Below are 26,631 nucleotides of genomic sequence, written 5' to 3' on the forward strand. Positions count from 1 at the left end.
GTGCGCGCCAGCCCGAAGCACAGCCAGGCTTGTTTGATTAATTCATAACGTCATCAAAAACCATGGCTCTTACTTGACGAGAACGGTCGGACTACAGAAGATATGTCGGGCGTATTAAGCGATGCTATTTTCTTGATTTGATACAACGTAAACGGAAAGATATTTGTCAGTCTGAAGTCCTAGGTCCTATAGTCAAGTTTTGCCACTGAGTAGTGACAAATTACATACAGTACCCATGCTACATTGCAGCTGCCCAAACAAGTGACTATAGTACACCCCCTTGTGGAACGAAACTCTAAGGACCAGTAGTGATGTCGAGGTGTTGTTATAATTATAATACAATTTCCTATTGCAGCATTAGTGCAGACAAATGCACACAGTATTATGAATTATTCCCAACTAAAAAAACAAGTGTTCTGAATGTTTTGATTTATTTTTCTATTTAACAAAAATCCACATGGTAATGCACTACTTCTGAAGAGATTGGAAATACTAGGACTGTAACTGCAGAGGTGAATTAAATCAATGCCGCTTGAAAGGTTTTATCAATAAATTTGCCCAAAAGGTGCCTTGATCGGTTCATATGTTTAATCCAATGCAAAATATATATTTTTTAAAGAAAATACATGAAATGTTTTTTAGGGGAAACAGTTTGCTTTGTAGACCTTTACCAAATGACAAACTCAATGAAAAGATAAGTAAAAGCAAATCTAAAATCTGGAAACTTCCAGCCATACACCCAACCGTTGAACATTGGCTTTCACACTAGTTGAACAGACTACAAAACAAACTCATTCCATTACACTGATATGCATTTGCAAAACTCCACTTTTACCAACAAGAGTAAAAAAAGGTGCCATAGATCAGTCACCCCAAACACAACTCACGGAGAACAGCATCTAGAAATTAAAATAAATTAAACCCTGAAAACAGAGGGGAATGTTTTGGAGTCATATGGTGACTGTCTATTTCCAGATAGGGAGACCTGCATAGTAAAGGGAGCAGTTCTACCAGACTAGAGGTCTATGGGCTTGGTGGCTGACAGCAGTCTGCCATCGTTGAGGGGGTTCCTGGGGGAGCCTCTGTAGCAACAAGCATCCCTCTCAGCCACCTGCTGCACCACAGACTTCTGACCTTCACCTCCTGGGCTGTTCTTAGTGGGTGTGTCACCTTTGGCCTTAGGTTGTACCTTGTTGGTCACGTCGCCTAGAGCGCAATTCCTAGGCTTGCGCATGATGCTGGCTGTCTTCTTGGGTGGGACAGGAGGAGGGCGGGTTTTTGTGGAGCGGACCTTGTAATTTGGGAGGCCTCCCTGGCACTGGTAAGGCTGAAGCTGAGCCCCAGCAGACAGGCCACTCTCCAGGCTGACAGCCTTCCCCACAGGGGTAGGGGTGTCCTGGGCCCGGCTGGAGGTGTTCCCAACCACTGCAGGCCTCCTGTCCACCAGTAGAGAGTTGATCCTGCGGACAGACTGGCGCACGGGGGTACGCTGGAACTTGAGAGGGGACCTGACTGCTTTGGCCTGTGATTTAGGTGAATACAGGACGAGCTTGTTGAAGCGCTGGATGTGGTCTGCCACCCTTACCCTGCGGGTCTCCAGGGTGCCTGGGGAGGGAAGCTCCACCTGCTGATGCTCCTGCCTCTGGGGATGGGTACTGGGCTCTGGGGATGCCACAGCCACATCTACCATTACAGATACTGTACCCATGGGGGGTAGAGGGGTGTTGAGCTCCTGAAAGTACTCCAGCCCGGAGGCTCTGTATGGAGTGGTCTGGACCCCAGCAGCCATGCTGCGTGTGAAGTGAGCAGGGCTCTGGATGTCCAGGGCATCGATCAGCCTACTGCAGTTCACTTGGTCAGCCACAGTCTCTGCCTCTCCCCCCACAGATCTGTCACCAGCACACAGCGACTGGTCACAGGCCTTCTCTGACAGACTGCTACTCCCTCCCACTTCAAACAGGGTGCTGTCTATAGACAAGGGAGACAGAGGAACAAACTTGATCTGACCAAATGTGATGTTCTGGTCATCAGCCAGACACCTGTGAGGTGTTGGCATGCTAGAACTCTCTTTGTTTGGTGATGCACCTTTGAGTGTTGAAGATTCAGAAGGAGTTGAAACTGTTTCAGTGTTCTCAGGGTGTGATGCCTTGTCCTCTCCTGAGGGGGCACTGTGGTGTGACTCAGTGAAGGATCTTTTGATCTTGAGTAAGGTGGGCCTGGTCTGGGACTGGCTGAACGAGCCCTCACTCTCCAGGCTCTCAGCGCTGGAGCCACAGCATAGCTTCTTGGGGAAGCTGGCCACCATGGGGGGCTTGGCCACCACGATGGCAGGCTCAGAGTAGTAGTTGTTGTTCAGGCACATGTTCATGGGTGTGTCGGTGAAGGAGCCCCTGCCCAAGACAAGACCCTCGTCAGGGGTCTCCCCGTTCCAGGACGTCCGGAGGGCACTGCCTTCGTCACACTGGGGGGTCAGCAGGTTGTCCTCTGACTTACTGTAGAACTTGGAGCCTGTTGAGTACAGTGGGCAGTAGCAGACAGCGCTTCCCTCAAGGGACAACGTATAACACAAACACTGATCCATTTCATGCATTACTTTAACTCTTAGCACATTAATTATGAAAGTACATTTTGAATGTTAGTTTTTAAAATATGGACTCACCATTCGACGAGCTCTTGTTTCGCAATACAGTCGGGCTAAATTCGGCATCTTTGGTGAAACGAAAACTGGTGGTGCTCTCTTGAGTGGCAAGTCGCCAACCAATGGACTCTGAACCCTCTTTCTGAATCGCCAGCATGGAATGAGAAATGACATTGTTGGGATGGAAGCATCTAGATGTAGCCGTGCACCAGAACGTTGTTTAGATGTATGACTGATGGATTGGAATTTAAGGGTCTTTGGAGTATGGTAAAAAGTTACTCTGAAGAAATGTTTTGGTCACTGTTTTATTAAATTGCAAATATACATCATTATGACGCACTATAAAATTACTGTCGTACCTAAACCAGGTTACAGTTCCGTTTATGTAAATATAATATTTGGTTAATATATTAAATGTTTTAAAAGTCTTAAAATGTTAAGATTTCACAAATCTAAAATAATATTTAATATCCTATCATTGAGAGTATAAACATCTTGGTTCACTAGTTAATCAGTATAAACATTCCATCAAATGTTACAGAACAGTCATGCAGAAATAACGGTATTCTCGTCATGTAAACAATAATGTTTGACTTATTGGAAAAATTCATAATAATGTCTTAAAATGGGCTACGTTCAATTTATTAACCCACCATGCATTATTGAAACTAAACATGAATACGCTAAAACTGCCATAAAATGACAGACAAAATGTAAGTAGTTAATCCAAAGATTTAAGCTAAAAATAAAACCTAAAAATATTAGAAATAAGTGCTTCCGTGCTAAATTGTACCTTACAATTGCACCCTAATGCATAACTGTTCATTATTTATATTCGATTAGTACAATTAAAGTCAATAGGCAAACAGGGGTCATCAAGGCTGGGATTGAGAGCAGGCTTTCCCTCCAATTTGAGGACCATATAATCAGTGTGAGGTCATACATGGGGATCTAAACTTACAGGGTCTCTGCTGCTCTTGCCCAGGCTGAAGCGCAGGCGCAGGGACTTACAAACATTTTCTTTCTTGGTGACCTTGGGAGAGAAGCAACCAGCTTTCCCTGACTCCACTCTGAAAAACAGACAAGGACATGTGAGCATACCGTTTCAACCATTGTCAAGTTAGACATATTATACATAATTACATACAAATATTGAAGATTAGTGCGTTTGAGATCGTTATCAGTTTGAATACAGGAACAGGATGCATCGTCATTACCACATAGGATTGGGAAATAGCCTTTGATAAACCACATGCATGTATGTACCGGTTGACAACATGCCGGTGACTCAGTCGTTTGCTCTTTCTCCTTGCAGAGCTGGCACACTGCCTGCTGGACCTCCCAATTGAGGACAATGCATTCTGGGAGGAGTTCAGGGATTCCGAAGCACTGGGGTCCATGTATCCTGAACAACAGGAACGAAGGGGAACACTCAGCACACACTATTTTTAGTCTTCTTCTTCTTATTTTTTTTTTTACGTCACCCATTTTGATTATATAGGGCCGCGTTACCTGGTACAGGAGTAGAGCTTCCACCAAACAGAGCATTAGGTAGTAACTCTAAAACAAGGTTCTTTTTGATGGATCTCCGTTTCTTGCTGGAGCCATAACTTTGACCAGATTCCAAAGGAAGTTTTCTCTTGGAGTTGGGAGTAATTATCACAGGAGTTGAAGAAAAAACTGGGGAAAATCATGAGTGAATTTAGGTTTATGTTCCCCAAGTTTCCCAATGAAAATGATTCAGAACAGAGTCAACTGAAATCATTTGCGGGGATTCTGGATTTGCATTGATGGAGAATATTAAAGCCAATGGACAAGCACACAGGCAAAGAGTAGGCAAGGCAAAGTGTAGGCAAGACCATTTGGGCAAGCATCAAATCATTTAACGTAATAGGGAAAAAATGCTAACAAGACAGACAGCATTGCTACTCATTCACTACATATGAGCAAATGAAAACAATCTGCGATCAAATTGTAATGAAGAGTTTCTTAATTTCTGTGAAAGTCAAGCAGCTGATTCCTTGTTGTAAACTGGATGATGAATATGTGTTAGAGCTTTGGGGGTATGCTCTCATTTGACGGCAGGAGGCGTGACCTAACCTGAATAAATACCTACCATATCCGTCTGACTGGGGAGTATTTGTGGGTGTTCTATTTGTTTTTAACTTATTCCGAGCTCCATTGACCATATCTGAAATGCGAGACAAAACATTCCAGATTTGGAAATTCAATAGAGCTTTACTGAGAAAGCGATAAGCCTACAGCACTGGATAATTTCAATGACCAAATGCTAAACAGAATAAATGTATTCTACATCAAGCAATGTCCTGCCCAGTTTTTCCAGTGTATCTGACCTCCTAAACTGCGCCTGTGTCTCCTCTTGGTCCCAGAGTTTGTGTCTAACTCCTCTAATCCATCTAGAGTAGGGGAGAGAACAGCAGCCTCGCAGCCCAACATGGCTGGAATCTTCTCCATGATGAACTGAGGTACCACACCTACCACAGAGACACATTTAGAAACTGTGAGCTATAGATATTTACTTTTAACTATCACATTTAATACCCAGTTGATTAGTGACACTAGAATAACAAAGCTTGAACTGTTACCGAAATCCAGAGCATGTTCTATAAGGCAGTAGACCACGGCTGCCTGTTGCTTGAGGCGTTTCTCTGTGCTGGCGTTCATCTTGTCTGCCCCGTCTCCAGCGTGCAGGAGGTTGGGAGCCAGGATCACAGACAGGTTACTGCTGTCCATCTTATTCACACCACTTCTGAGACGAAGCAAAACCAGGGTGGGAAAGAATGATTGCCCCAGTTCAAAATGGTACAAATATACTATTTAATTACAAGACAAACTTGTGAAATTGTACCTCTGAGAGACTTTGTGGAGGAAGGCGAAGAAGTAATGTAGGATGCTCATGTTTCTGTCAGGCAGTACACAGGACAGCAGCAGGGTGGCAGAGGTCCTCTCCTCCTCTGTGGGCAGCTGCTGGGCCTTGAGGAAGGCATCATGCAGCTCTGTGGGCAGAACAGGATCTGGTAGCTCCCTGAAGAACTGCTTGACCAGGCCAGCAACATCACACGGTAGGGCAGTGGACAGGCACTCCTCACCCTTATCCAACTTCGCCTACCCAGACAAAAACAAACAATGATGCCCTGTGTTTAACTATCCCAGCAGCCAGGGCCTCCCTATTCATATCAAGGTCAACTGCAGCAGGGTCAAGCTCCAGCCATCACTCACCCTGAGTGCTTTCAGGCGGACAATGGAACCAGACTTTCTGAACAAACCCTCTGTATCCACATGTTCCAGCAGACTTGTGCACGCATCCATGAGAAAACTGGGAAAGCAAGGGGATGGGAGAAACAGACCATGAAAAGGACAAATAATTTGACTAACACACACAAATAGAGAACAACAAAATATTGAGTTAAAAAGAAGTAGAAGTTCTAGCTAAGACAGGTGTTTATCTTACCACGGTACACTGCCATTCTCCACACTGTACTGCGGAAGGCTCTCCAGCGGTACACCAAACACTTTCACCTGCAAAAACAAATGTCATTATTTCCACTTCATGTTTGATTTCAACAAGGAAGGCTTTGCACGGCACCTGGTTTAATCCTCCTATATAGGCCTAACTCACTAATAAACTTCAATTTGGTACCCCATCAATCAAACCACACCACAGAAATATCTGTGAAAGGGCACTCAAGTCTTTACATGTGAATCGTCCCTACTCAGCAGAAGGCAATGACAACTGGTTTAGAACGGTTACGCATTCCATTGCCCAAGGCGGTAGTTTATAAATCATCACCTGATCAAATACAGGCTAGCTGTATGTTGTGCCTGCCAAGTGCCAAACAGTTCTCTTCAGTATTTTAGAGGGAGAGACTAGAAAACAAGTGCTTCAATGTGCTTTTGAAAAACAACAGCCTATAGCCTACCACAGCCCTGTGCAATTTATTTAATAGATTTCCTGCCAGTACATTTGAGAGAATGTGTGAGTTAAATGGACAAAACCAATTGCCTTAAATCAAATTAGTCTACCTGCCAAAGGCAAGCATTCCTTGAGCCACTCTCTCATCACCAAGCTCAATAAAACAGTCTGTGCTATTATGTATGCCTCTTTAGGAATTTCTTATAACAGGGCAGACTGACCCAAATGTGTCTTCTATTGTCATTTTTTGACTCACATTTGAGACAAGGAACAATTCACTTAGCTAGTTAAATACATAAATCTTAGATAGCTATGGCTAGTCCACCCCTTAACACCATTACTTGTTGGGGAGTGAACCTCCAACTCAGTTCTCGCTGACAGACTAGCCCTTGATCACGACATGTAGTTCCATTTCATTACACATAAGAGTCATTGGACAAAGACATTCTTTACGGGATCCTTTTTTAAGATCCCTGATGCTCGGGTTGAACATAAACATGCATCGCTTGTGGTAGGGATTTGGAAGCATAAGGACCTTATCATTCATATCAGAGAGAAATAATTTCCCAAAAGGTTAAATTGATAGACACCTTTATAGGGTTAGTGTTCGCACGCAGCCATGATACGAAAGTAAAGTGCTTTGTGTTTCTAGAAACCTATTACACTGAGAATCAAATCCAATCACGTGAGCTGAATACAACATTTATTCGATTCACGTTTAGATTGAGTATTTGGCTGCCAGAGTCAGTCTACCTCTGAACATAACACAAGGTCCTTGGACCTTAAGGAGTAACGGTAACATTACACTCAGTAAGAGTACATCTTGGGCTAGCAGACAGACTAACATTAATCCAACAATGAAAGTGAATTACAATGATAGGCTTAACAAATGGGGTTGGGTGAAAGTTAACTCTTGACAATTCTAGGCAGAATTCTGCCTTCTTCCTACAGTTCTCAGCAATCATTATATGCTGACCAGACCAGACACATAATGCGTCTGGTCTGCGTCACAAAATAAATTTAGAAATCCATGTTAGCGCGTTGCCAATGGCTAAAATAGAAGTCATTCCTATTTCTGACGCAGATCGCGCTGCAAGTCCTGCATCTCCCATCTCCTCATTGGTTTATAGAAGCAGGTACCCACGAGCCATCTACTCATTGGTTTATAGAAGCAGGTACCCACGTGCCATCTCCTCATTGGTTATACCCACGTGGGTAATTGAAAGGCGAAATGTTTTGCAGGTCTTTGTGATAAAAGTGTAGATGCCAATCACCATATAGGTTCAAAGATGAAAAGGCCTGGAAGGAGGAGAGATGACTATAAACGATTCGGTTGGCCGTTTTATGTGTGGATTAATTGTAGTAGAAGATCTTGTTATTTTACCTGAAACGCACAACTCAATGTTGTGGGGGGGGGGCACAATTAATGCATGCACGATAGCGCATGCACGATAGCGCACGCGCGCAGCCGGTTTGGGTTCCGTAGCCTCGCCCACGACTGCTTCACATGAACGATGTGTTTTATAAATCACTAGCAATACGGCTTTCGAAACGTATGGCCGTTATCTTTGATCAGCTTGGAATAATCTAAACACTTCTGTTTCACTCCCAGAGTTACTGTAACGTTACGCTTACACAGGTGTTCAGAGGATGCTAGATAGCTCATTAGCACAGGTGGTTTCATCTTGTTTTCCATAAACTTGCAATGTAACATGATGTGTGGGAACACTAACAAAGTGTGTATCAATGTAACCTTGTTAAAAAATATATATATATAATATATTTCTCGCTGATATATGAAAGGTCATTTTTCTTTCAAAACGGTACCGCAAGCGATGCATGTTAATGTTCAACCCGAGCGTCGGGGATCGTAGCAGAAAAACAACTAACTTCAGAAGACGCCTTCATACAATGACTTGTGTCATGTATGGAACTGTGAGTCATGGGGGCTACTTTGGTGAAAGTGCACCGAATGATGCATATTAGTCAGGCAGGATGTTTCACAAACAAGGAACTTATCTAGCTGACTAATCTAGCTTGCAAACTAAACAAAACAGACTTACCGAATAGTTAACTGTCAACTTGCAGCTGGTGTGAGCTTTGTTTTTATTCCAATTCTTCGTCTTTATCCCATAAGCAGCACGAAGGTGTTGCACAACAGCCAGACGCATCACATTTCTTTCAATGATCTTCATATTTCACTTTAACAATGACTTCCAATGTGCCTTCTTAAAATGTTCAACACGGCTACCAATTTACCTAGCCAACTAGCAGATCATCTATGCGTATCCTTCTCTAACGTTAGCATAACAGCTAGCTAAAAGTGCCTAGCTAACTATCCCACATCCGCACTTCCCTTCCTTTCAATCAGCAACAACTCTGTGTACGCGCTTCTTCTCATTCAAAACAATCCATCTAACGTTAATTTGACAAACCAAATCCTTCGACACAACCTGCAACTAGCTAGGTCGACCATCAAATAAAAACAACCTCTGTGCCAACTATCCAGTCCCAGCAGAATCGACCCTATTAGGCGCTATCATTATTGTGTAGCAAGCCCACGTTCGCCACTGTTAACAGTTAGCTAGCATGCTGTAGCTAACGTTAGAAAGTTAGCTAGCTCAATAACGATGATCATAGCTGTACTAGCTAATTTATAGTACAGTATGCCTAAATCTATATTCTACTATTTACTTGAATACATGTGTCGAAAACGATATGACTATTATCTTGTTTTTATCTAATCTTAATTGCCCTAGCTAGCTACATTGTTTGCAGACTACGTTTCCCTAAAATATTTTTTCTAATCTTTCAAACGGCAGCGCTTCTACATATTGCGCTCTGATTGGCTAGAATGGGTTCAAATATCAAGACCCACACAAAGGAAATGCAGATGCCTTTACAAGTGCCTGTTGAGCAGCTACTGTACCTATACCAGTCTCAGACTGTGCATTGAATATCCCTAAAATAGTTAAATATGTAGATTGTCCAAATTATGCAATTTAAAAAAACAGCCAACAGCTTGAATGCTAGACTCAAGATAGGCTACTGTATAGTTTAGAAACTGGGCCAGAAATATGTGGAGACATATCTAATATGATCTAATGGCAAGTAAAATATGAATACCAACAATACTGTAAAAATGTTATATTCACGTTTTAAATTAAATTTAAAATTAAATTACATTTGAATAAAAGATAGATCTACAAGTTGGTCTATGGCATCTTAATAGGCCTATATCATAATTACATTTGAGTCATTTAGCAGATACTCTTGATCAATTTATGTAGGTTAAGTGCCTTGCTCAAGGGAATATTGACAGATTTTTCACCTAGTTGGCTCGGGGATTCGATCCAGCAACCTTTCAATTACTGGCCCAACACTCTCCCGCTAGGCTACCTGCCACCCTACAATGCAGAAAAGAGTCAAAACAAATGCGTTGTTACAAGGATCTAATTTTATTACAACATGTATATACAGTAAATGACACATTACAAATGTATGGGTGAAGAGGGTTGACTGTTTAGAAGCACTTTCTGTGAACAATGGAGGGGCCTGCCTCATCGTACTCCTGCTTGCTGATCCACATGGCCTGGAAGGTGGATAGGGAAGCCAGGATGGAGCCACCGATCCAGACAGAGTACTTACGCTCAGGGGGAGCAATGATCTAGAAGATGAACATAGTACAGAGAATTGCTTAGTTTCACGTAGACTCACTGCAAATGCTTACCTGAACATTTCAATTAACTTGATGGTTGACATCCAGAAGGTAAATATGGTGGGATTGTCCCTCACCTTGATCTTCATGGTGCTGGGGGCCAGCGCTGTGATTTCCTTCTGCATACGGTCAGCAATACCAGGGTACATGGTGGTACCACCAGACAGCACATTGTTGGCATACAGGTCCTTACGGATGTCAATGTCACACTTCATGATGCTGTTGTAGGCGGTCTCATGGATACCAGCGGACTCCATACCTGATAGAAGATATTACAGATGTCCATTAATTGACACAGAACACACAATTTTGTTGTTGTTGTAATAGCATTTTGTAATGCAACCATAACGTATAATGCATAAGCATGCCTCACCAATGAAGGAAGGCTGGAACAGGGTCTCTGGGCAACGGAAACGCTCATTACCAATGGTAATGACCTGACCGTCGGGAAGCTCGTAGCTCTTCTCCAGGGAGGAGGAGGAGGCAGCAGTGGCCATCTCATTTTCGAAGTCCAGGGCGACATAGCACAGCTTCTCCTTGATGTCACGCACAATCTCACGCTCAGCTGAGGGGGGCAAGTTTACAGGATGACATGAAGAACTTTCACACAACTGCACAGCAAGAGATTGCTGTAAATCACACAGAAATTACAATAATCAAAAAAATGAGGCATAACCTCGTTGACAGTTAGCTCTCCTACACATCCTTACCGGTGGTCACGAAAGAGTAGCCACGCTCTGTCAGGATCTTCATCAGGTAGTCAGTCAGATCACGACCAGCCAGATCCAGACGCATGATGGCATGGGGAAGAGCATAACCCTCATAGATGGGGACGTTGTGGGTCACACCATCACCAGAGTCCAGCACAATGCCTATAGGTAGCAGACAAGGCACATTAGTGAGTCAGACAGACACGACTGACAGAGGAATGGCCAGTTGTCATATGGGATTAATTCCAAGCATTTGTCACATCATAAACTAACAATGCCGCTGACATCAATGGCAGGTGTGCCACATACCCTTCTAAACAGTGTTTAACACGTCCTTTGACAACCAGGGCACAATTCATCTTGCTGTCTCTGACAACTAAACAGCACACTTATTCAACATATTGTAACATGTGCATCAACTTGATTTGAGTTGTCTCCTGTTGTCATATTGACCACTAATGTGTGACAGCAAACTACATATTGTATCAGTAATATAGCAACTACCCATGGTTGATATTGGTACATATAAGAGGCAGTGTCCTGGAATACTGACCTGTGGTACGACCAGAGGCGTACAAGGACAGGACAGCCTGGATGGCCACATACATAGCGGGAACGTTGAAGGTCTCAAACATGATCTATAACACAAGAATAAGGGAGATATTTCCAAAGTTTGCTTGACGGTTAACCATAGCATTGCTTCTAACAGATAACCTGGATTTGAAATGGGGGAATAAAGGAGTTACAAATACCTGGGTCATCTTCTCTCGGTTGGCCTTGGGGTTCAGGGGAGCCTCTGTCAGCAGGGTGGGGTGCTCCTCAGGGGCAACACGCAGCTCATTGTAGAAGGTGTGGTGCCAGATCTGCAAGAATATGAGAGAGTTGAAGTTCTCTGTTTATTATGTTGTTATGCTGCATGTATTTACTTCTAGTCTTGTGCCAAAATCAATACCAAGACTCTGATGTCAGTGCAAGATGTTGTAATCTAGGACCCACCTTCTCCATATCGTCCCAGTTAGTGATGATGCCATGCTCGATGGGGTACTTCAGAGTCAGGATACCCCTCTTGCTCTGAGCCTCATCACCTACGTAACTGTCCTTCTGACCCATACCCACCATCACACCCTGAGAAGAGAAAAGAGAGCTTAGGAATTACACTATAATCATCAGAGCCTACATGACAGATGGCACAGCAACATACTGCACTCTTTTTGACACAGTTTGACACCCCTCCCCTAACAATCTGTGTCTGTACAATGACATAATCTATACCAGCCCCAGTTACGTCGTGGTAATTTTTCCGAAGTACAATACCTGGTGGCGGGGCCTTCCCACAATGGAAGGGAAGACAGCACGGGGAGCGTCATCTCCGGCAAATCCAGCCTTGACCAAGCCAGAGCCATTGTCACACACAAGGGCGGTAGTCTCGTCATCGTCACACATGGTTAGGCTTTACTGGTATGGTCTGTGGGTGACAGAAAGATATAGTGTTGAGAATGAGTGGTGGAAACAGCTGTAACCCCCCCCGCCCAACCATTGATTGCATTTCAAGCAGTCTTTCCTAACTGGTTTTTGTTCACAACCACAGACAATTTATTACTGTATTGACTTGGAAAATGTCTCCATGCAAATCCAGGTTTTTCAATATCCGGTCTTTTGGAAGATAATATACTGCTCTCTCTTTCATACACTGGTTAATATAGTTGTATTTATTTTACTACTGCAGTGCAATTTTTACAACTTGTCTTGTAACTATTTTGGTGGCAGGTAGCGTAGTGGTTAAGTGCATTGGGCTGGTTCAAATCCCCGAGCCAACTAGGTGAAAAATCTTTACATTTGTCCTTGAGCAAGACACTTTACCCCAGTCGCTCTGGAAGAAGATCTGATGAATGACTAAAATGTATTTTGAAAATGTTATCAATTCCTTGTATTTAAAATAGCAGCTATCTATAGAATCCTAACCAATGTATGCTTTAAAAAAATGTATATACAAGCATGTTGTGAAGTTACTGATACTCATGGGCGCAACTTTGGTTTTAGAAGTTATAATAAATATTTTTAGTCGGATGAACACTGCAAACAGCCTACCCGACCGTTCGGAGGTGTCCGCATGATCCTAAAGCACAGAGATGCGTTTGTGGGGGGGGGGGGGGGGGGGGGGCATGTCCCCCTCCCCTCCCCAGTGAAAGTTGTGCCCCTACCGATACTGTATCTCAGCTGTCATGATGGTTCTTAGGACATTTTAGGGCCATAGAGGTATCTCCAAAAAGGGCCATATCATTGGCAACAGCAGGCAAGACAAGCTATCTATTTTAAGCTCAACACCCTGGCTGCTACAAACACAGCTTAGACATTGTGCCACATTGACCTCCATGGACACCTATCTGGAGCTATTTCAGGCATGGGAGAGTTGGAGCCAACCCAGAGAGCAGCTGTTGGCACATTGTAACACCTCTGTTTACAGCATGGCTCCTTACCCCATCTCCCTATAATGGCTTCATTTATTAGACACTTTTAGATGTTCCTTGACCAGACCAGCATTAATCAGTGTACCGGTAAGTGTTTACTAAGTTATTACACAATAATTACCTGCACCCTCCTTACCTGCACAATCAGCTCATGATAGGTAATGTATCATTCACAAATCTCTGAATAGAATGTTGCTTATTATTTTGGAGCGATACCATCAATTCATTCCAATAAGCAGTGACTTCAGTTTAAAGTGTACTTCTAGTTCATTCCTCAATAAAGCTACAAAGAATTCATCCTGGTAAAAAACTACATCCAATGTCAGAGACCAGCTCTGTCTGGTCAGTGCCAGGTCAAGATGTACTCAAATAACCAAAAAGTGGACTCCCAGTCCCGTCAAAGTTGGATGTTTTCCATAGAAATAAGTAGTAATAATATGCAAGTAATATGCACTCACCAAGTTGTATTGCAAGACTGATGCTTCCACTGGGACAAAGGGCGAGAGTGAGAGGACCCCTTAAATAAGAGCAGGTCTGGGGATCAGGGGCGGAGCCTGGAGTTCACATAAGTCCAAATAAGAGCAGCTAGAAAAAAGAAAACAACATTAGAAGTAAATGTATGTGAGCAGGTGGGATGAGACTCCTCAAAATGATGAGATACTTCCTGAAAAATGCTAGACTGATCTGCTTTAGAAATAAAATGAGAGAAGTGAAAAGGGAATGTTCTAGAAAAAAGTGAATGTTCTAAAAATATATATATATATGTCTGGGTGTTATAATGGTATTCTTAATGTCAAGCCATGTTGTTAGGTCAGTTTAAATTGTCTTCTTCATTAAAATACTTCATATACCCTGAGTGGACAAAACATTAGGAACATCTTCCTAATATTGAGTTGCATCCCCTTTTGCCCTCAGAACAGACTCAATTCGTCAGGGCATGGACTCTACAAGGTGTTGAAAGCGTTCCACAGGGATGCTGGCCCACGTTGATTCTGATGCTTCCCACAGTTGTGTCAAGTTGGCTGGATGTCCTTTGGGTGGTGGACCATTCTTGATGCACACAGAAAACTGTTGATCGTGAAAAACCCAGCAGCGTTGCAGTTCTGGACACACTCAAACCGGTGCGCCTGGTACCTACTACCATACCTCGTTCAAAGGCAATATTTTGTCTTTCCCATTCAGCCTCTGAATGGCACACATACAAATCAAATGTATTTATAAAGCCCTTCTTACATCAGCTAATGTCACAAAGTGCTGTACAGAAACCCAGCCTAAAACCCCAGACAGCAAGCAATGCAGGTGTAGAAGCACGGTGGCTAGGAAAAACTCCCTAGAAAGGCAAGAACCTAGAAAGAAACCTAGAGAGGTACCAGGCTATGAGGGGTGGCCAGTCCTCTTCTGGCTGTGCCGGGTGTAGATTATAACAGAGCATGGCCAAAATGTTTAAATGTTCATAGATGACCAGCAGGGTCAAATAATAATACACAATCCATGTCTCAATTGTCTCAAGGTTAAAAAATCCTTCTTTAACCTGTCTCCTCCCCTTCATCTACACTGATTGAAGTGGATTTAAGAAGTGACATCATTAAGGGGTCATAGCTTTCACCTGGATTCACCTGGTCAGGTTTTCTTCATGTTTTGTACACTGTAGGTTAGCTTTTATTTTACATGTTTTTTACACAATGATAAAGAGTTCATTTTGAAATTACATTCGAATTTTCAAAGAATTCTCAAAACTGTTGATAAGACATGATTAAAATAAAGGTTCTGATCAATCATTATTTTTGAGATCACACGAAAAGCTGCATTGGTCATTGTAAATGTAGTTTCATGATGTTGTTTTAAGGACAGAGTTTGTGAGAGAACTGAAAAGCAATTCTGACATTTACTGAAATTAATGCAATTATCTCCAAAAAATATAGAGCAGATGTGTCACAGTGTTTTTATTGACACACATTTGGTGTGGGTGGAGTAGTCAATGGGTGTCTGAGGGATCAGACACATGATATAAAATCCACTGACTGGTATGAGACACTTATACCACGGCAATATGAGGGCCTTCCTTGCATGCATGGTGGCAAAAAACAGATTTGTGGGCCTTCTTAAGGAGATGAATGAGAGCGGCTTTAGTCCACCAGTCAGTAGAACACTGTATATGTCAGTGGACCAGGCTGCTGTTGGTATGTGGGCTGAGCCCCTAAACATGGTGAACAGCTGAGAGTAATGACAGTCCTGTCCTTCCTCCGAGCTGGCTGCCTGACTGGCCTCCGTCTGCTATGCTGAGCCCTGATTGGCTCAGCTCTCTCCTTTTAGGGTCATGGTGTGTAACAGGTGTCAATCCAGTGGGGTCCTGTCATGTTGAGTTAGCAAACTGAGATCCTTATTTGTCCCACCCCCTTCAACACCCTTTAGGCGGGTCAGACAGGGGGACACTGTGGCGGATGGTTATCTTTGGAGTCTGTTAGATTATATCCACGGCTGGATTATATGAGAGCATTTTTCTCCTCTAGGCTGTCCCACTGGATGTTGGGCCTGCCTATTTATAGGTGTTACTTTGTCGCTATTTCTCCACAGATAGATAGGTGCTGGATGCTATGGGTTAGGATTCCATTGCAGTCCAGTTATGTTCTTTTGCCATCCAATGACCAAACCAGCATTGATCACTGATGTTATTGGAGAGATAATTTTTAGAATCTCACATAACTCAATGTCACACAGCTTGTTCTGAGCACAGGCATATCTTTGAACTCTCATCACACCCAGAGCCTTTTACACCAATAGCCTATACCATTGAATATCTATTCCAAAATAATTTATTCAGAATATTAGTTTTTTAATTATGTACTATTATCCTAATTTGTCATGTAGTAAAAGTCTTGGTCTGTTTTCCCTACTTATCCACTCTGCTTCCTCATCACCATCATCCAGTATTTAATTTTCTTTATTTAACGAGGAAAGTCAGTTACGAACACATTCTTATTTACAATGATGGCCTACCCCGGCCAAACCCTCCCCTAACCAAGACAATGATGGGCCAGTTGTGCGCCGCCCTATGGGACTCCCGATCACAGCCAGTTGTGATACAGCTCGGGATCAAACCAGGGATCGAACCAGGGTATATTCTGACGCCTCTAGCACTTGAACCAGGAATTATTGTCCTTGACAATGAAACAACAAATTTGGGCAATTAAGACAATAAAGCTATCAGGTGGATATATGTTTGTAATGAATGGGATTGCATAGATTCGTTGCAGGAAATATCATTTATCTGCACTCTTGTTTTCTTTAGATGAACATTACTGCCATCTACAGTTGTCTTTTGAAACAGTTAAGTGATGATGTTACACGTCTGTGATAGCAAGTGATGCCATGTTCCAGCCAAAGATGGTGGATAAATGAAGATGTATCACCGGCCTTTTTGTATTATTGATGTTTAATGAAGAAGTTCTCCACGACCCATGTAAATCTGGGATATATGAGATTTGTGGTGCAATCTTATGTACAAAAGCCACTTCAATGCCATGAATCTAAAAAGTTTGGCCACGTGTCAAGTGTTTGCAAACGGAATATCATTTAAGAGTCTGAGGATGCACGGTGTTGCAATTATGATGGGAATCACGTTCCAGTTTCCTGAGTGCCCTGTTAAGGTGAAAGAGGTCAAAGTAGCAAGGTTCAGGGCTGTCGAGAAGCTCTCCTATGCAGAGGCAGTGAAAATTGTTGAAGCATCAAGTAGAGATGATGAAGCTATGGCAGTGGATGATACCCAACTGTCTGTCGATGTCAGTCAGATGAGAGATCCTGAAATATTAATCGTGAAGAAGGTTGATTTTATTGCACAGGTGATTAATTGTACAGGATAAATTAACAAAAAAAAATGTAAGAAACTGGAAATCACTGTGAAAGTGGCTAAAATGTTCTTGGATCGCCAGGATTTCCCAGCTGAATCATTGCATGGAACGGTGGCAGGCCTGATTACCAGCGATGATGAGTCAGCCTACAGGGAGGAGGTCAGTAACCCGACAGTATGGTGCAACAACCTCTCCCTCAATGTCAACAAAACCAAGGAGCTGATCGTGGGGCAGCACTGGAGCAGTTAGACAGCTTCAAGTTCCTCGGTGTCCAAATCACTAAAGACTTAAAACGGTCCAAACACACACGCACAGTCGTGAAGAAGGAGTGACGGTGCCTCTTCTCTCAGGGGGTTGAAAAAGTTTTGCATGTATCTTAGTTTTTACCCCAACCTGTAGGTGGCGATAATAAATATTTTTTGTATGTAGTCCACCAATAAAACCCTTGAAGAAGAAGAACGTTTATTGGTGATGAGGTTGAAATGGGTGTAGGGTTAGCTGGTAGGGAAATTCATACTACAGAATAGTAGGCTGATATACAGCCAATACAGTAGGTGGCGGCATGCACCTATAACATTTGTTTGTGGAGCGCCATAATACCAAAGACGAAGAAGAAGGCCGCCTACCATTAAGATCCTGTCTTTTTTAACGGGGTGGGTCACTCATAGGCGCCCATGCTTAGTTCTTGACAGTATAAGAACCATAAAAATAAAATGTGAGTGGGATGTATCGGTTCCTCTTACGCCTCTAGCAACAATGTTGTGAATACGTGGTGCAGTCAATGCTGTACGTTCAACGTTTTCGAACCAGATACAATGTCAATCGCGTAACTTTATTCAATATTGATAATGTAATGTTTGGAAGTAACAAAAGACGAGTGTTACGTTGTAGTTAAATCGCCTCGATATTTAGAGAGGGGTGTGTGCGCGAAACATGAGTGCCCATGTTGCGCAGCTAGGATGAGTTGTCATCAGACTTCTACATGGGCGGACGACTATTCTGTACAACAGGAAAACGAACTAGAAGCGCTTGCGTCAATTTTTTGAGAATATTTTAATGGTCTGCGTAATAACCATCCATGGAAGGTTGGCATACTTTCAACACAATTGATTTATGAATAGATAGTAGCAACTTTTTGCCAAAAAAAGTTGAATCGGTAAAAGAGCCGTTCACTTGGCTCCCTGATTAGCATACTGTTACTACTTATTTTTGAGCTCAAAACAACGTTTTTCTGCAGATAAATGACAAAATAATTGTCGAAAGAGGGTGAATCCTCACTGAAGAAACAATAAATAGCGGGGAGGACGTAGTAGAATAAATCTAATAATTTGTCCAGGTATAACAATATTTGAAGGAGCATTTCACGATCTGACAATAGTAGTGTTAGTAATTAGATATGTAGACGGACGAGTCGGTCAAGGATCGATTCAGACAAGGTGGTAAATTGTATGACAAGCTACAGTTTATTCAGAGTGAAGATATCTAGAACAGCGTAATTACGGCTCTCCCGCTGGTTCGTACGGAAGCGCAGACGAAGAAGAGGCCGTTACAATCAGTACACCGCTATTATATAGAAAAGAAAGTAGGTTGATTCTGGAAGATCGGATCTTTGGATTGGTTCAGCTGGGGTGTAGTCTGTAGTCTTCCGCCATTGGCTCAGTAGTCTGTCCGTCATCGTAGAATCCTCTTCGGGCATTCAACGTTCAGCTACAACGGAGATCATGTGTGTGTGCGCTGGTTTTGGCCATTAGTGTAATGCGGGAGCTATCCTGTAGGGGACCCCACAGGCTCAACTCTGAGTTGTAGCCCTTTATCAACAATAGTTTGGTCACCTACATAAGAATTAGCATTTCTCTACAGTAGCCTATATTTTGCGCTTTACATTGTAGATTTGCAGTTTTGTAAAGCATTTTGAACGAATAGCTGTTTTGGAGCCAAATGAACCGGCTCTTTTACGTGAACACTTTTACGTGAACAGAGCCAAATGAGCCGGCTCTTTTACGTGAACACTTTTACGTGAACAGAGACAAATGAGCCGGCTCTTTGACGTGAACAGAGCCAAATGAGCCGGCTCTTTTACGTGAACAGAGCCAAATGAGGCGACTCACCGATAAGACTCGGAATGTCCATCACTATTGCTGACTTGCAGAAGCAAAGTTGTGCTAATTACACAAACGCCATGCATGTCTATTCGTGGCTAGGTTTCCATGATCCTCTGTTGTTTTCTCCTCATCAAGATCAAAAGACCACTAGATGTATACCTGTGCCTGCGACCTAATGGACTACGCAATGGGAAGGAAAGTGCAGGTCCACTGCCCACCTACGTTCCCTGATGTGTGAGTATCGTTACTCAATCAATGGGATGGATATGTCATAGAAATCCCTTTCCCTAGATTCAGATGTTTATAATGTTGCACACTATTGCTTAGTATACACCTCTGGCATTAGGAAGACTGTATGACCCCTATCATGACTCCAATGACATTACATTACATTGGGTGATACCACATACAGTGCCTTCAGAAAGAATTCACACCCCTTGACTTTTTCCACATTTTGTTGTTACAGCCTGAATTTTAAAATGGATTGCATTGAGACTGTGTGCAATAATAGTGTTTAACAAGACCTTTGAATGACTACCTCATTGCTGTACCCCACACATAAAATTATCGTTAAGGTCCCTCGGAGGAGCAGTGAATTTCAAACACAGATTTGACCACAAAGACCAGGGAGGTTTCCCAATGCCTCGCAAAGAAGGTCACCTATTGTTAGATGGGTAGAAATAAAAATAAATAAGCAGTCTTTGAATATCCCTTTGAGCAAGGTGAAGTTATTAATTACTCTTTGGATGGTGTATCAATACACCCAGTCACTACAAATATACAGGCGTCCTTCCGAACTCAGTAACTCAATCGCTCAGGGATTGAGCCCCGCTCAGGGATTTCACCACGAGGCCAGTGGTGACTTTGAAACAGTTATAGAGTTTAATGGCTGTGATAGGAGAACTGAGGATGTATCAACAACATTGTAGTTACTCCACAACTAACTAAATGACAGAGTGAAAAGAAGGAAGCCTGTACAGAGTGAAAATATTCTAAAACATGCATCCTGGTTGCAATAAGGCACTAAAGTAAAACTTCCAAAAAATTGGCAAAGAAGTGAACTTTATGTCCTGAATACCAAGTATTAGGTTTAGGGCAAATCCAACACAACACATCACTGAGTATTTCTGTCATATTTTCAAGCATGGTGGTGGCTGCATCATGTTATTTGTATGCTTGTCATCAGAGTTTTTTAGAATAAAAATAAACTGAATAGAGCTAAGCACAGGAAAACCTGGTTGAGTCTGCTTTCCAACAGGCACTGGGGGACAAATTCACCTTTCAGTAGAACAATAACCTAAAACACAAGGCCAAATATTCACTGGAGTTGCTTGCCAAGACGGCATTGACTGTTCTTGAGTAGTTCGTTTTGACATAAATCGGCTTGAAATCTACGGCAAGACTTGAAAATGTCTGTCTAGCCATGATCAACAACCAACTTGACAGAGCTTGAAAAATGTAAAAAATAAAATAGAATAATGTTCAAATATTTCACAATCCAGGTGTGCAAATCTTAGACTTACCCATAAAGACTCACAGCTGTAATTGCTGCCAAAGGTGATTCTAACATGTATTAACTCAGGAGTGTGAATACTTATGAAAATTAGATTTCTGCATTTCATTTTAAATAAATTTGCACAAATTTCTAAGAACATGTTTTCACTTTGTCATTATAGGGTATTGTGTGTAGATGGGTGAGAATTCAATTTAATCAATTTTGAATTCAGGCTGTAACACAACAACATTTGGAATAAGTCAAGGGGTATGAATACTTTCTGAAGGCACTGTAGCTGTATGCCGCCTGAGGCAAATGACCTGACAATAGCCTCTAATACTGCCCAATGCTGGCCAAATGCTCTGTCTAAACATAAATATGATTTGGAAACCTTTGGAACTTTTTAACTTTCATATGAGCGTTTTTCAAATACAGAAGATGAACTTACTGTATGCAGTTTAGCAAAGTTACTCCCGACTGTATTTTGAAAAACGCGATCCAGACGGAAATGTTTAATGGAATGGCCCAATGGAAATGCGAGCAGCAAGGTGGGAGGATGTGGCATGGCCTAGGCTGTGTGAAAACAAAGCCGAATGCAACTTTGCTAAACTGCGTACATAAGTGTATCGTATGGTTTCCAAAAACATATTGCAAGTGAAGATTAGCAATGTTTCTAAGCATTAAAACAGAGCGTCGGGACATGGAGCCAGCTGTGGTCCATACCTTCAGGTGCGAACCCAAGAGGGGGACCTGCTGTAAGCCCCCTTGTTACCTTGTTCTGGAGAGCTAGGCACAAATGTACAGTCAATGTGTCTTTTGGTTTGGTACCATCGCCTGACAATCCTTTTTTAAGCAAAATGTTATAGATGCATAGCAATAATTCACGTTTGTTGTTTGCTTGGGCGACAGACCTCCAGAGTTTGAGCTGAAGAATGCCAAAGGTCTCTCCAATGACAACCTCCAGAGCCTCCAGACACAGCTCACTAAACTGGCTGCAGAGCGATGTGGGGAGGTGAGAAAGACATATACAGGCAGACAGACGGATGCCTACAGACAAATCCACTCTGAACCAAACATGTAGATCTGAATAGTTTATCTACTCGCAGTTAGGAGTAGATGACCCATGAAATCCGGTGCCATTTTGCAATGGCCGCATCTCTGTGACAGAAAATATTTTTTGTCCCATCATCACCCCTCTCTTCCCCCAGGTGATGATCTATGAGCTGGCCGACCATGTCCAGGGGTTTCTGAGTGAACACAACAAGCTCCTTTCATGAGGAGATGCTGAAGAACCAGCGGCTGCAGCAGGAGAGGCTAGCCCTGGAGGAGCAGGAGAAACTGGACCAACGCCGCAGTAAGGAGGAGCAGACGGTGAGGATGCATGCATGCTTATACACGCACTACACGGACACACACAATTACTGTCCTCTTCACTGTATCTCTCAACTCATTCTTGTCTAAAGCAATTTGAGATTATGGCTGAAATCCAAAGGAGAGAGGAGGAGAAACAAGAGGAGAAAAGGAAAAAAGACATTGCCAAACAGGTGCCTTCATAATCTTCAAATGTGTACATTTTGCAAACTCGTGCTGTTTTAGTAGATAAGCCATTCGTATTATTCCTCTGGAAAATTGATTGGAATTATTAGCTATGTATGTTTTTAGGCTAATGATCATCAATTAATATATTATTTAAAACCATGTTCCATTAGACCTGAAATGCACCTTTTAATAATCATTTAAAAAAAAAGTGCAAAACAGAACCTGAAATAAACGTTTGATTTAACCATATTCTGGCTTTGTGACTGCCCAGGAGCGCCTTGAGAGTATAGACCAGCCTGCTGTAGACAGCTCATCTTATTCCCCTGGGCCTCCACCTGAGCTTACTGAGCCCAGAAGAGGGACCAACCCCCGGAGACTGACCAACTCCAACACCCGCCACAGGCATGGGACAGCCACGTGTAAATAATATTTAGCTCTGTGCCTGAACTTAGCTAACACTGCATGCTGTTTTTGTTGTAACCAGACGGGACACATACAGGGAGGATAGCCCATGCTCACAGGAAGTGCTTTACTTCAGCACTTGGGGATCTCTTGGTGCATAGAGGAAAGTGCCTCGGTAAGAGCTTAAAATTCCCTGTAAATCTCATTATGGTCTGCGTTGTAGTTTACTGTACTGTCAGTGTTGAGTTGTGTGCCTCAATATGCTATGTGTCTGTCTCTCTGGCAGGGGAGAGTGTGAGGCTTGGCCATAATGTTTATAATGCTTTCCACGCGACCAACGGAGAGTTTGCCATAGTATACGAGTGGATCCTACGCTGGAACAAGAAGATTGGCAAGTTCTTCACCAGTGAGGAAAAGGGGAAGATTGACAATTGTAAAAAGCAGGTGAGTAATTCCTAGCTTAGATCCTGCCATCAGATGTAGTACTAATAGATAGGCCTACACACTAAGCAGTACCATCTGCCTATTTCTTTATAGATCCACGGTGCTGCGAGTGAGCTGAACTCCCTGCTGAAGCTGAAACACCCTAACCTGGTGCACTACCAGGCCCTGAGCTCCAGTGAGAGGGATGACTGCCTGGTGGTGAACCTGCTGGTAGAGCATGTGGGGGTCAGCAGCAGTCTGAGCCAGAGCCTGGCTAGCCAGACCGCCATCCCCCTGGAGCGCCTCCGCCTGTTTACCACCCAGCTCCTGGCTGCCCTCGACTACCTCCACTCCAACTCTGTTGTCCACAAACAGCTGGGCGCCTCCAATGTGCTTCTGGACCACCTGGGCAACGTGCGACTCACAGACTACAGCCTCTCCAAGAGACTGGGCGACCTCTGCAAGGAGGACATCTTTCAGCAGGCCCGGGTGCGCTTCTGTGAGGACACGCTGCCCACCAAGGCTGGGAAGAAAGGGGACGTGTGGAGCCTGGGGCTGATGCTGCTGGCACTTAGCCAGGGTGAGGAGGTCAGGGAGTTCCCGGTGTCTGTGCCCACCAGCTTGCCCGCTGACTTCCAGGACTTCCTCAACAGGTATGCCTGCCTGACAAGAACCATCCATTCAGTTTGGCCAGACAGCTAGTCTCGGTGTCGGCCAGACAGCTAGCCTCATCCACTTCCATGCCTGGACCTCACATTTTTATGGTGGCAATTAAAACGTTCATTTTTCGTGTGTTTTTTTTTTTAAACAGATTTTGACTCATTAGCACATGGTTTTTGAATGGTTAGCTAGATGATTTAGGGAACTTCTCCACTTTTCTATTCAGTTGATGAAAACGATACACAGTGAACACACAGGTTCATTTAGATGTATTTAACCTTCCTGTACCTTTTTGACGTATTGTCATTCCACCGTGGACTGTGTTAATCAGGGCTTGGCTGTCAGAGCTCGTCCTCTGTATTTGGGTGCCAATCTTAATGTACTGCTGTGTGGATACAGAGTAACACAATGTGGACCAGAGGATTAGATGTTGATGGGCCACTCCAGGAATGTCAGCTCTGTTCTTTTGGAAGTTTCCATGCTAAATGCACCATTCTCTGTTCTGTGTGGTAGGTGTGTGTGTCTGAATGATGCTGACCGCTGGCACACCCAGCAGCTGTTGGACCACCCCTTCCTCAACCCTCCACCTCCGAAGACCCATCCAAAGTTCCAGGACGCTAGTCCAGAAGGTGACAACTGTGTTCAGATCAGGGCCACTAGATATTTTCAGTCTCCAAGACTATAATGTGAAAAAATGGTTGCCTTTTTTTAAGAGGCTTGATTCACTACAGTGGGGCAAAAATGTATTTAGTCAGCCACCAATTGTGCAAGTTATCCCACTTAAAAAGATGAGAGGCCTGTAATTTTCATCATAGGTACACTTCAACTATGACAGACAAAATTAGAAAAAAAATCCAGAAAATCACATTGATTTTTAATGAATTTATTTGCAAATTATGGTGGAAAATAAGTATTTGGTCACCTACAAGCAAGATTTCTGGCTCTCACAGACCTGTAACTTCTTCTTTAAGAGGCTCTTCTGTCCTCCACTCATTACCTGTATTAATGGCACCTGTTTGAACTTGTTATCAGTATAAAAGACACCTGTCCACAACCTCAAACAGTCACACTCCAAACTCCACTATGGCCAAGACCAAAGAGCTGTCAAAGGACACCAGAAACAAAATTATAGACCTGCACCAGGCTGGGAAGACTGAATCTGCAATAGATAAGCAGCTTGGTTTGAAGAAATCAACTGTGGGAGCAATTATTAGGAAATGGAAGACATACAAGACTACTGATAATCTCCCTCGATCTGGGGCTCCACGCAAGATCTCACCCCGTGGGGTCAAAATGATCCCAGAACCACACGGGGGGACCTAGTGAATGACCTGCAGAGAGCTGGGACCAAAGTAACAAAGCCTACCATCAGTAACACACTACGCCGCAAGGGACTCAAATCCTGCAGTGCCAGACGTGTCCCCCTGCTTAAGCCAGTACATGTCTAGGCCCGTCTGAAGTTTGCTAGAGAGCATTTGGATGATCCAGAAGAAGATTGGGAGAGTGTCATATGATCAGATGAAACCAAAATATAACTTTTTGGTAAAAACTCAACTCGTCATGTTTGGAGGACAAAGAATGGTGAGTTGCATCCAAAGAACACCATACCTACTGTGAAGCATGGGGGTGGAAACATCATGCTTTGGGGCTGTTTTTCTGCAAAGGGACCAGGACGACTGGTCCGTGTAAAGGAAAGAATGAATGGGGCCATGTATCGTGAGATTTTGAGTGAAAACCTTCCATCAGCAAGGGCATTGAAGATGAAACGTGGCTGGGTCTTTCAGCATGACAATGATCCCAAACACACCGCCTGGGCAACGAATGAGTGGCTTCGTAAGAAGCATTTCAAGGTCCTGGAGTGGCCTAGCCAGTCTCCAGATCCCAACCCCATATAAAATCTTTGGAGGGAGTTGAAAGTCCGTGTTGCCCAGCAACAGCCCCAAAACATCACTGCTCTAGAGGAGATCTGCATGGAGGAATGGGCCAAAATACCAGCAACAGTGTGTGAAAACCTTGTGAAGACTTACAGAAAACATTTGACCTCTGTCATTGCCAACAAAGGGTATATAACAAAGTATTGAGATAAAACTTTTGTTATTGACCAAATACTTATTTTCCACCATAATTTGCAAATAAATTCATTCAAAATTCTACAATGAGATTTTCTGGATCTTTTTTCCTAATTTTGTCTGTCATAGTTGAAGTGTACCTATGATGAAAATTTACAGGCCTCTAATCTTTTTAAGTGGGAGAACTTGCACAATTGGTGGCTGACTAAATACTTTTTTGCCCCACTGTATGTAGAATCGTAACGGCTGTATTCTGTCCTCCCAGACATTGGTGATGACTTTGCGTCGTCGGTCATCCCTCACAGTCACATCCTCAATGCTCCGTTCAGCACTGGGCTACAGAGGCAGTTCTCACGCTACTTCAACGAGTTTGAGGAGTTACAGTTGCTGGGGAAAGGAGCTTTTGGTGCCGTTATCAAGGTAACCCGTGTTTTAATATAGCATAGCTGACAGTAGCATTCCTAGCCTTTCCCTTTCATTAAGTCCATGGTTATTGTTCACATAATGTTTGTCTCCTGACCCATCTTTTTGTCTCTTTCCATCCTCTCGTTATGTGCAGGTCCAGAACAAGCTGGATGGATGTTACTATGCTGTGAAGCGTATCCAGGTGAACCCGGCCAGTAAG

At 43.1% G+C, this 26,631-nt stretch overlaps 3 protein-coding genes across 7 annotated transcripts in view; 1 reads left to right on the forward strand and 2 right to left on the reverse strand.

Moving 5' to 3' along the window:
• Positions 1-412: 412 nt before the first annotated feature.
• LOC109904015 (rho GTPase-activating protein 11A) lies at positions 413-9,415 on the reverse strand. 5 transcript variants are annotated; one of them, XM_020501077.2, is made up of 13 exons: positions 8,636-9,415; positions 6,111-6,178; positions 5,879-5,975; positions 5,508-5,764; positions 5,245-5,408; positions 4,993-5,133; positions 4,755-4,829; positions 4,151-4,318; positions 3,905-4,043; positions 3,600-3,708; positions 2,660-2,780; positions 2,086-2,508; positions 413-1,968 (listed from the first exon to the last, which is right to left on the reverse strand). In XM_020501077.2, the coding sequence occupies exons 1-13, from the start codon at positions 8,765-8,767 to the stop codon at positions 1,016-1,018; spliced, it is 2,847 nt and encodes a 948-aa protein (XP_020356666.1). In that variant the 5' UTR covers positions 8,768-9,415; the 3' UTR covers positions 413-1,015. The 5 variants fall into 5 exon arrangements, with proteins under 5 accessions (XP_020356666.1, XP_020356663.1, XP_020356664.1 ...); XM_020501074.2 differs by having other exon boundaries at positions 413-2,508; XM_020501075.2 differs by having other exon boundaries at positions 413-2,508; positions 5,245-5,405; positions 8,636-9,390.
• A 594-nt stretch (positions 9,416-10,009) lies between these two features.
• LOC109904013 (actin, alpha cardiac-like) lies at positions 10,010-14,007 on the reverse strand. Its single transcript, XM_020501073.2, has 9 exons — positions 13,927-14,007; positions 12,315-12,465; positions 11,997-12,125; positions 11,753-11,863; positions 11,554-11,638; positions 11,001-11,162; positions 10,664-10,855; positions 10,368-10,549; positions 10,010-10,239 (listed from the first exon to the last, which is right to left on the reverse strand). Exons 2-9 carry the CDS (start codon positions 12,441-12,443, stop codon positions 10,096-10,098), a joined length of 1,134 nt encoding a protein of 377 aa, XP_020356662.1. The 5' UTR covers positions 12,444-12,465; positions 13,927-14,007; the 3' UTR covers positions 10,010-10,095.
• A 5,488-nt stretch (positions 14,008-19,495) lies between these two features.
• LOC109904529 (eIF-2-alpha kinase GCN2-like) overlaps positions 19,496-26,631 on the forward strand; it is a 31,305-nt gene continuing 24,169 nt past the window's right edge. The window contains 13 exon segments of the mRNA XM_031789202.1: positions 19,496-19,652; positions 21,823-21,925; positions 22,122-22,177; positions 22,179-22,284; positions 22,377-22,457; positions 22,724-22,854; positions 22,937-22,993; positions 22,995-23,029; positions 23,141-23,298; positions 23,392-23,930; positions 24,451-24,566; positions 26,272-26,426; positions 26,566-26,631. Of these exon segments, the coding sequence (XP_031645062.1) occupies positions 19,570-19,652; positions 21,823-21,925; positions 22,122-22,177; positions 22,179-22,284; positions 22,377-22,457; positions 22,724-22,854; positions 22,937-22,993; positions 22,995-23,029; positions 23,141-23,298; positions 23,392-23,930; positions 24,451-24,566; positions 26,272-26,426; positions 26,566-26,631 (1,686 nt within the window). The 5' untranslated portion in view covers positions 19,496-19,569.

The sequence above is a fragment of the Oncorhynchus kisutch genome, linkage group LG14 (assembly GCF_002021735.2).
Source record: "Oncorhynchus kisutch isolate 150728-3 linkage group LG14, Okis_V2, whole genome shotgun sequence".
Taxonomy (NCBI): Eukaryota; Metazoa; Chordata; class Actinopteri; order Salmoniformes; family Salmonidae; genus Oncorhynchus; species Oncorhynchus kisutch.

Coding starts and splice junctions, on each gene's coding strand:
- LOC109904013 (XM_020501073.2), bottom strand. CDS start 12,443: ATGTGTGACGATGACGAGACTACCGCCCTTGTGTGTGACAATGGCTCT. Junction 11,163..11,553: donor CGCCTCTGGTCGTACCACAG/GTCAGTATTCCA, acceptor TGCTACCTATAG/GCATTGTGCTGGACTCTGGT. Junction 10,240..10,367: donor CCAGCACCATGAAGATCAAG/GTGAGGGACAAT, acceptor TTCATCTTCTAG/ATCATTGCTCCCCCTGAGCG.
- LOC109904015 (XM_020501074.2), bottom strand. CDS start 8,767: ATGAAGATCATTGAAAGAAATGTGATGCGTCTGGCTGTTGTGCAACAC. Junction 6,179..8,635: donor AGTTGACAGTTAACTATTCG/GTAAGTCTGTTT, acceptor TTGTTTTTGCAG/GTGAAAGTGTTTGGTGTACC. Junction 4,044..4,150: donor AAGCTCTACTCCTGTACCAG/GTAACGCGGCCC, acceptor CCTGTTGTTCAG/GATACATGGACCCCAGTGCT.